The sequence below is a fragment of the Meleagris gallopavo genome, chromosome 2 (assembly GCF_000146605.3).
Source record: "Meleagris gallopavo isolate NT-WF06-2002-E0010 breed Aviagen turkey brand Nicholas breeding stock chromosome 2, Turkey_5.1, whole genome shotgun sequence".
Taxonomy (NCBI): Eukaryota; Metazoa; Chordata; class Aves; order Galliformes; family Phasianidae; genus Meleagris; species Meleagris gallopavo.
The window spans coordinates 82,280,832-82,291,404 of record NC_015012.2 but is presented as its reverse complement, the minus strand read 5'-3'; the positions used below and the strand labels follow the sequence as shown (position 1 = coordinate 82,291,404).

At 33.4% G+C, this 10,573-nt stretch overlaps 1 protein-coding gene across 1 annotated transcript in view; it reads left to right on the top strand.

Moving 5' to 3' along the window:
• ADGRB3 (adhesion G protein-coupled receptor B3) overlaps positions 1–10,573 on the top strand; it is a 277,241-nt gene that overhangs the window by 35,120 nt on the left and 231,548 nt on the right. Inside the window, exons 9-10 of the mRNA XM_019613580.2 lie at positions 4,240–4,434; positions 8,640–8,708. Coding sequence (XP_019469125.2) covers positions 4,240–4,434; positions 8,640–8,708 — 264 coding nt within the window. The remainder of the gene's footprint in view (positions 1–4,239; positions 4,435–8,639; positions 8,709–10,573) is intronic.

The window sequence follows — 10,573 nt, the reverse complement described above, 5'->3', positions numbered from 1 at the left end:
TTTTTTTAGTAATTCAGGTGACTTTTGCAGGTAATCTAAAAATTCTTTTATTTTCTATGCGTTAAGTTCTTCATGAAAAGTGTTTTATAAAATATTAGTGTTGGATTGTGGAGACACAAAGCAAAGTGATTTGCAGATTGTGAGCAATTTCAAGTCATATTTTTATTTCAAAATATTTTTCCTCACTTCTGTCTAAGGCTTCCTAATCCAGGTTCTTATACTCTTTCTATCATAAAACTATAATGACTTTTTAGTAATTCCAAGCCATAGTTACAACGTCACATTAAAAATAACTTTAAAACAAGATGACGTAATTACTATTCAGCTTAATCATTCTTTTCAATCTTTTATAGGTTTCTTGAGGGTGCATTGTTTTCTATCCTTTCAGACTCCGTCAAGCTATTTGTTTGCAATAGTTATGATGGAGTAATAAATTTATAATCTGAAGCCAGGGGTGTAGTAGCTCTGACATTGTGAAAAGACATTTTTATTGCGACATACTTTCTAATAAATCAGGGAATAAAGACAGCTGGACCCTGAGTCAAAGTCCAGTTAAACATTTCAGTAATTTTTCAAATATTCAGCATATACTGCAGGCAGCTAGAGGTTGGACTGACAACTGAAGTATCACTTTAACAGCTGCTTCATTTCACTATCTCTCGGCTCATAAACTTTATTTTTAATGATCCTGCCTGTAAGACCACTAAAAAATGACCTTCACAGAGAGCTACAAGGTCCTACAGTGGTGACCAAAATTAGCTTCCATTGAGAATGCACAATATCACAATGACCATAGCATAAAAAATAAGAAATATAGTGACAGAGTCATCATGACAACCGCTGATTAGGAAATACTGTATTTTCACACTGAAATACTCTTGTACCTCTGCAAGTAATGCAAGAGACAACACTTTCAACTATTATTATTTTGGACATTTGCTTTAATAGTGCTACACCAGTTTACATCAACTGAGCGTACGGCCTGTGATTTTAAACTTGTGTCTATGAGCTGATACTAAAGAGGGTGCTCACCTGTCTATTCAGTTTTTTCCAGGCTATAAACAATCTTTCCACTAATTGACTCTAATTTTCAATCTTTTCCCCTATCTAGACACAATGTACCTTTTTTTGTTCTTTGTTTTTCAAATGCTACTTTGTCCTACTTGTAAGGATATGCTGCTAGGACAGAAGGTTCACAAGAGGTAGTTAAGGATCAGAAGAAGGAACTTCAAGGTTGGAACTTGAGAAGTTAAAAGATGTGCAAATGTACAAGTAGTGTGACCCAAGGAAAAGTTGTCATACTTTTGCAGAAAGCTGAGCTTTCTGGGTAAAACTTAAAACATTCCCAGATTGAGCTGTAATTGTTAGAGTTGATAAGTCTTAGGTAGTTTGAATCACTTGCAGCACAACCATTGCTACTTTTGAAGTAGATGTAATAATTTACTTTTGTGGTACTGTGGTGACTTGCTAGACCACATTTACCACCATGTCCAAAAGCAATCAAAATGTCATGCTGAAAAAACTAAAGAGTGTAGTATAACTCCCATTTCTACTGCTGGAGATCTGTAAAATTCTTCACTGAAAACAGATCTTTACACAGCTTTGCTTGCTCGAAAGCTTGGAGAACAGTCAAACACAGGAATGTTTTAATTTATTATTTGCTTCCAAAATGCAGCTGAAATCACCAAGACTTCTGTGTGAAATGCATGGTTCAAAACCAACAATAAATTGTCTCTTATCATCATTAAAATATGAGTTTAAAGTCTAGCAGGAGCATGGAAAAACAAATTGGGGGTGGTGTACATACAGATGGAGGAAAAGGAAGCAAAATAATGCAGAATGGAACAGCTTGCTAAATACTCCTACATCTTTCCTATCTTTTTTTTTTTTAATTATAGACATAAAAGTGTAACAGGGTTTTTAATGAGGATTGATCACTACTGCTGTTACTGAAATTAAAAGAACCTCTTTGTTCTCTCTGCCATTAAGTTGTGTGATGTCCTTCTCACATTATGTCCTGTGGCATGTGTCAGATTTGGGGATTCTGCCTTATGGACTGTCTTTTGTATTGCATGTCCTTTGTGCTTGACCAAAGGTACAAACATTAAATGCTGGAAATTTCATGGGGTTTAGTGAACATCCAGACAGTTACAGCAAAACTTCCACTATTCTGTTACTGTGGAAGTTAATGACCTTTTTGTTTGCCAGTCAGACACAGTGCATGATAAGATAAGGTAAATGGCAAGATTTCAAAGGGAAAATAAATCACAAATAAAGTTCTTTATTATTTATTATTTATTATTACTATTTCATTCATTCTCAAGAAATTAATAGTTCATAATGCTATTTATCTACAAAGTTAACTCAAATTAATTTTCTTCTATTGTCATACCTTTTTCTTTACTGTAATCTTCCTTCAGCATTACTTTGAAAGCCTCCTAAAATGAAAAGAAACTGCACAATAAGATTGTTGTAAGCAAGTTTTCTGCATTTTTTTTTTTTTCTGATTGTTTGTTTGCTCATATGGTTGCTTTAAGACTGAGGGAAGTATTTCTGCTGAAAAAATTTGTCAAAAAAAAAGAAAAAAGAAAAAAGAAAGTGACAGGCTCATTTCTCCTCACTGATTATTTTGAAAATATTTGATTGTACACTGATGCTTGTACTTTTGAACTCATGGCTCAGAGTGTGTCCATTGCTTGTCCATGCTGCAACAGGCATGTGTATATCCCAGGCAAACCCAGTGCTTCATAGTTGTTCAAAGTCTTAAGTATTCTTAAGGTGTGGACATGATTCTTGTTGTTCATAACAATCCCCACCTGCTGTAAAGATGACTTAAGGGTGTAGACATAACTTAACCTAACCACTTAACCCTACTTCAGCTGTGTTACATGTATATAATTCATATCAAGACCAGTTGAGAATGTAACCAAAGTACAATGCTACATGATGAATAAAAAAGCTATTTAGATCATGTATGTCAGAAAATTATTACATTTTTTACGGGAAATTTTCATGAAAATTATTTTGAACCCTTTAAACAATGTACTATTTTTACTACATTCTCTGTATTATATTGTTGTGGGTTTTTTGTAAGTGAAGCCACACATACCCACACATAAAAATGGCTGGGGAATTCTGTAAGTGACAATGTATCTTTAACTTTTTCCTTATACTTCACTACTACACTACATTAATTTAGTCATCCTTCCCTGAAGATGTCAGTAACAGGGACAGGCTTAAAATCAATTGAAGATGCATTTAAGGAGATGGTATTGGCATTTTAGTTGCCACCTGAATAGAACTTTCTCTTTAGCCCTCCTGCTTATGCTGTTGTCTATCTCAGGTCATTTTAATTTTTATTTAATGTAGTTTCAATTTGGAAGAACTTGTATAAAATCCTATGTATACTTAAAAGAAAGATGTTTAAAATATGCTCACTTTTTCAGCCTTTGTGCATCTTGTCATATGCTATGCATCTTTTCTAAAGCTGAGCTAAGTCAGTTTTAAGAGCTGATCGGATCCATCAGTTCAGTTTCTTATCAGGACAATTCTTCTACCAGCATATGCATTTTGGATTACCCTTAACACTTGTCCTGTACTGATCTGCTAGGAGGGCTATAGCTAAAATAGGCTCTCTTGGTTGATATACTGGAGCAAATCCTAATTCTAAGCTTTGCATGTCCTGAAAAACTAACACAATTTTTACAAGTCGTGCTGCTAATACTAGAAAAGGGAGCACCATCCAAATCTCCTTCACTTTTATATTGACTGTGTAAGCCAAGCTGTCAGAAGTTAAGGGTATACTTCCATGGAGTGAACTATACAAAATATTTAGTATTTACTCCTTTCAGAGCTCTTAGTTGTTTATTGAGTGTCAGTACTGGATGTATAGCTGTTCTTCTGTTCTGGAGAAGAACCTTGCATCAGCTAAGCAGTAGATTAAAGCCACAGTCCAGTCCTTTGGGTTCCTTTAAGAATGTGAATTTTGAGATGTTGTTGGTGTCCTAAGAGAAGCAAACAGGTGAAATATAACACCTACAAATCTGTCAGTATAAAATTTTTTATTCTGTGATAAAGGAAAATGTGGTTATCATACTCTATTGCTAGTTTGCCTTCACTTTAACAGGGTGAACTTTGTTATAATAGATTTATTAGTTAATATTATGTTGTATTTTGAATTTATTATACCTTTTTTCTCAGTAAAGTAGTTCTGATATTCGTTTTGTTTTTCTGGTACAGATTAAAGAGCACCTTGCAAAGGGACAGAGAATGTTAGCTGGTGATGGCATGTCCCAGGTAACCAAGACACTATTGGATTTAACACAGAGGAAAAATTTTTATGCAGGAGACCTTCTGATTTCTGTGGAAATTCTCAGAAATGTTACAGACACGTTTAAAAGAGCAAGTTATATCCCAGCATCAGATGGAGTACAGGTAAGAGACACACTAGAAGAAAGAGAGTGATTCAAATGGTGCAGTTTATGTCAATACATTGAATGTCACATATTTGCACCAATGTGGAAATTATTTCTGAAAGATAGATCTAAACATTGTTTACTATATAACTAAGATACACAGCTAAAATAGAAAAAGATTCCGCTGCATTTAATGAAAAAAACAAATGAACATTATATGAGAAATAACAATACTATATTTCTTCATAATGGACTGGACAAATTGTTGTGCAGTGTTTATAAAATAAATACTTTACAGGAAGTATGGATTGGGATATTGGTTACATCCATATTTGGGAATTTTAGAAATTTTTCAAAGACCATATGTATTCCTAAGTGAATGTATATAATATTTACGGAAAAAAAAGATATTTCATAAATTAATTATTAAGATTTAATACAACTCGTGTTTAAGTTTTTCTTATGTAAAAGTAACTCAAATCATAACTACACCTTGGAATCTATGTGTGTAAATATATATGTCTGTGTCTTTGAAAAGCCGTTTTTTCCAGAGATAAGTCTTCAAGAGCTTGCTATTACATTTTCAATTTTCTTACATCATTTTGCACAGAGAAAAATGAACTTCCTTATGAAACTAAGGACTACTGCATTATCCTGCAGTTAGCTGAAAGTTATGTATTTTGATCTGTGTTTCCCAAAAAAATGCTTTGAAAGTAATGCCTCCTATTCTATTATGTTAGCCCACTGTGTCAGAGGCAAAGTTTGGTGGTATGGTAGAAGAGGGTGTACCTTCTAGCCAATATTCTATTATGTCTTATTGACATTTTACAAATGACAGCAGAGGGGCAGTCTGACAAAATGGTGTCTGACTGGAAGTGTATATGAAACAAAGGTGTGTCGTTGAATCCTCCATGTGGAAAAAAAATGGCACCCACTGGCATGCATTGACACTTTTGAACATTTGTGGAGACCAAAAAGTAGATGTGAGCACAGTGAGGTGGTAGGTGATCTGCTTCAGCAGTGGCGACAGTGATGTGAGAGAAAAGCCATGTTCTGAATAGCCATGTACAGCTGTCACACCAGGAAATGAAGAGGGTTTCTACCATCATCCATGTGAATTGGGTAATGGTGGTGACTGTTGAAAAATAGGGTTATTTGTTATATCAAATACTGTTATTGTTCTCTTTGCATGTGTTGTAGATTTCATGGATATAAATAGGAGACATTACTTTCAGAGCTACCTACATTTTAGCTGGTCATTTTCTCATGTAGTTCTCTTGTTAGGATTTTTATTTTTAATTTTAATTAAATAAAGTTCAATATCTTTTTCTACCTTCAGCAAAAATTTTGTCATGGTTTGCAGGCATCGTAGAAATCTTTGGTGGAATTAGCCTTGAGAATCTACTTGATTTGAATGGTTTTGTTCATGGGTTTAGCAGATCAGGCCATATGGAATTTACATATATTAGTTTTATTCTCTTTTTCTACTAATGAAAATGCCAAAAGTTCTGTTCAGTTTAGCAGTGTAGAACTGTTGCCAATATTCTTAAAAATATTCTGTCAGAACTGATTGAGGAAAACTATTTCTATTTTAGTAATTTTTAATTAATCGTTATCAAGTGAAGAAATAAGAAAAGGCAAAAGCTGGTAAGTGATATTATAAAGGAAATAAGGAATGTTTTCTCAAACTAAAGAAATAACTGCCTGAAAATCAGGATTGTTAAAGCCCATCTGGAGGGAAAAAAAAAGGCACAGAATTTCAAAGAGAAAAAAATGAAAAGTTGAACAAATTGCAAACTTAGGTGAAATTCTGAATACCAGTGTAAAATGTTCAAAAAAAAAATCAGAATGAAGCATGCTTTTTGTATAAGAAATATATGAAGATACTTATTTCTGACAATATAAAATGAAATCCTGACGGAATAACATCAGTGTCATATGCCCACATGTAGTGTATCTATGCCATACATTACTATACTCTGGAAATTATATTTTGTTTCAATTTTCACTTTTATTCTTACATATTTTCATACTTTTTACCCTACTATCAAAGTACATGACAAAAGTGGGAAAAATAAATGATCTTGCCCAAAATACTGAGGAAACTGCATATGGTGTTTTAATTCCATTCTACTTTCTTCACTGGATAAAGAGTAAAATTTTTAGTTCTCTTCTAACCCAAACCATTTTGTGATTCTGTGACAATTCTGTTTGTATTAACCACAAGGACTATAATTTCAATCAAAGGTGAACAGGATTGACCAATGCTTTTTTCCCCCAGCTTCCACCTCCCATACACCTCCTAGGCAGAAGAACAAAAGTGGAGGCGACTTAAGGCTATCCATTCATTCCTCCTGGGGAGGAATTCTTCTGTAGCCATACAAAAGGATTCATGACAGTTTTATGCCTGCAGTAAGAGTCAAAGAATTTGGACTGGAGTAGAGAACTGCATCCACTGTATTAAAAAAGAAAGAGATTGAAAGGCAGGAAATTAAATTAGAAAAACATTATTGTCCATTCCTGACAGCAACTGGCATTATCTTTAGAAAAGCCTTGGCAAAAACATAGAACTTCAAAACCTAGCTCTGGTTGTTACAGCTTTTTCTATAATGGTCAGCTCAGCAATACATAACTCTACTACGACAGGAAGGATCTTGATGCTATGAGGAGATCCAGTGTTTACTGCAGTGATATCATCAGATCATATCCATAAAATTCTAAAGGCTTCTAAAATTTGGCCTTTGAAGATGTCAATCATTTTAATAAATAGCAGTGCTTCTTCTTACAACATTAATATAATGAAAAAGAGTAGTCAAAGTAGGTGAAAGTTTTTTCCTCCTGTATTCCCATCACATTTTTTTGCAGTGCATCTCATATATATTCATAATCAATGCAGCAAAGCCATTAAAACACATATTTGTTTAATTCACAAAACACTGATATTGCTGACTGAAAAACCTTCATACCTCCACTGCTACTACAAGTGTAACATGTCCAGAACTTAGACAGAGATAAAAGTAATCTTAAGAAGCAAGACATTCTTGTCACCAGGCTCATAAACATCATTAATGGTTTATTATCAAGTACAATGTGTATCTTAAACTCATAATTACTCATCTGTTGTTTTAATTGTGTCTTTTTTATATGCATCTATTAATTAATGGTAATTTTAATACTTTCATGTAACTAACAATAAACATAAAATAGTGTGTTAAATTTAATTCTTAAATATTATGCATACCTTGTTTAACCCCCCCAAATGACTAAAAACTAAGTGCTGGTAGGGGAGATGAATATGACCATTAAGATGATCAACAGGGTCATACAGCTGGTATTCTACGTAAAGATTTTTCAGAGGTTGCAAGGATCTTAATCATACAATTCTGCTAAGGTCAGTGGAAGATGCAGGTATCTTTTATGAAGGAACAGAAAAATTATAATTGACAGGTTATAGCCAAATTTGTCAGTCTGCAAGAAAAATGAAACAGAGCTTAGAAGAACAGAGTCTGCACAAACCATTTGTTTTTAAGGATGAAGAAAATGACAATAAAATTGGGAAAGAGAACCAATAATAGTAGAAATAACAGTTTTGCACGAACACTTGGAAGAGAATGATTTTTAAAAGTGTGATTTATTGCTTTTATCTTTGCTTAATTACAGCAAAATCAATAGGACAATCAGAAACAGAAAGTGATACTTTAAGGTCAAAGAATAGGATTATTATTTTTCTGTCAAAGCATAGAGGCAAAAAGTAAGATGCACCTGATCTCAGGCAGCATTTGACAATGAAATCCCATTGTACCCATTGTTTGTGGTCATTAAAGATCATTTTCCTTTTTTGAATAGAAAATGGTAACTTTAGTCCAATTATTTTTTTTGCATACTTTATTTGAAAAATATATAGTAGTCTATTTTCTGGAAGAAGAACAATTTAAAAATGAAATACCATCACATTTATAAATTGAGCAAGTTTAATATGGGTCTTATTTTATGTAAAGTGTTAATGTGGAATATAATTATACAGACAGAAACTAACAGTTAACTGTAAAATATGTATATTTTTGTCACTCTAATATCTTATTATGTCATCTCTTTCTGTGACAGAATATAGACTGCAGAAATGCATCTGTAACAGAGAAAGGAATTTTCTCGATATTGACTTAAGGATACAGTTATGTCATTGAAAGTAATTTTACTTTGTCTCTTATTTAATTCACTTTCCAGAACTTCTTTCAAATCATTAGTAACCTCTTAGACGAAGAAAATAAAGAGAAATGGGAAGATGCACAACAGGTAAGATGTGCCTTTTGTAACTCGTCAATTTAAAAAATTGCAGGCAGACTATATTATATTTATTGTATTTCTTAACTAGAAGCAGCATTTTACTTTAGTCAGTCAAGATAAAGAATAACATATAATTTTAAAAACTGATGTTAAACATGCACATTGTTGTAAGTAGAAGGAAATCCTAAATAAGACAATATTTTAGAAATAAGTGATGCTTTTCCAAAAGTCTCCTTTGTCTGCTTCCTCAGACTAAAACTATTTCAAGAATGTAAGAAGATTCTCTTGATAAAGAGATTTTCATTGCATTCAATGGGATTATTCATTATGTTTTGTCTTTTCTTGCTGTAACTAAGTCTATGTGAAAGCTGAAAAATGCTTGTAAAGACTAGCTACAATCATTATATAATGCCTGCATCATATAAAACACATCAAAACTCATCCAAAGAATTCTTATGACACCACTGAAGTACTTACAGAAATTTAGCAGTAGATCTTTTCTAAACTTGTATTTAAGAGATCAGATGTGATCCCTAGGAGAGACAAATTTTGGACTATGGTAGATATTATGATACTTTTTAAAAGTTTTATAAAGTAGTGAAGTTTACCATTAAGCTAGCTAAATATTATAATTATAAAAGGAATTTAAAATTCACTTTAAAAGTCATTTTTTTACATGGATTATGGTGTTTCTTACATGTTTATACTAAGAATATTGGAGAACTGTTTATATTTATGAACAGGACCATAGAACTATCAAACTTATTCTGACACAACAGTAAGAATGAGGATAAACAGCGACCTATATACAGATACTAACAATAGAGGCATTCAGAGTAGGTGGAGGTAATCATCTTTATAATGACTAAGAAAGAGAAGATCAAGATGTTTTGCTACTGATACAAACTTTGCTTTGGACAGAAAAGAGGGTAGACTTAGGTTAGATATAAAGAAAAAATCTTTTACAGTGAGAGTGATGAGTCACTGGATCAGGTTGCTTAGTGATGTAATAGATTCTCCATTCCTGGAGACTTTCAAGGCCAGGCTGGATCACACCCTGGGCAACCTGATTTCGCTGCGGTGTCTCTGTTCATTGCAGTGGGGTTGGTCTAAACGACCTTCAGAGGTCTCTTCCAACTCTAAGGATTCTATGATTCTATATGATGCTGCAGCTGATACATTGTAATTTAGTGAGGAATCAAATTTTTCTTCTGTTTTCCTTGGACCTCTATGTTAGATCCAGATATAAAAATAGACAAGGTATCTCATTTTACGTAGTGTCAGTGGATGGAACCTCTTCAAATACCTGGAAGGTGATTGCAGCAAGAGTGGGGTTGGTCTCTTTTCACTGGTGACAGGTGACAGGACGAGGGGAAATGGCCTCAAGTTGGGCCAGGGGAGGTTTAGGCTGGATATCAGGAAAAACTGGAATCCCTTCCTCCCCAGGGAGGTAGTTGAGTCACTATCCCTGAATGTGTTTAAAATCCATTTGGATGTGGTGCTCAGGAACATGATTTAGTGGTGGGTTGTTAAAAGTTGTGCAGTTAGGTTGTGGTTGGACTTGACGATCTTTAAGGTCTTTTCCAACCTGAACTATTCTATAATTCTAAAAGTTATGGTAAAATAGAACTGGATTTTAAAACAGAAGCAATATTGTTTTAAATTTTACAGTCTGTTCAAATACTTGTTTAGTCAAAATCATAGCAGCAAATCTGCAAGTTGTAATGTATTGCCAGTGCAATCTATATCATGCATCACTGACTCATTAAAAATAGCTGTTTTGTTTGTTTTATTTTGATTTATTTTGGATTTCTTTGTTTTTTCTTTCCTTTTTTTTGTAATGCAACATTGCAAACAAAGTGGCAGTCTAGCCT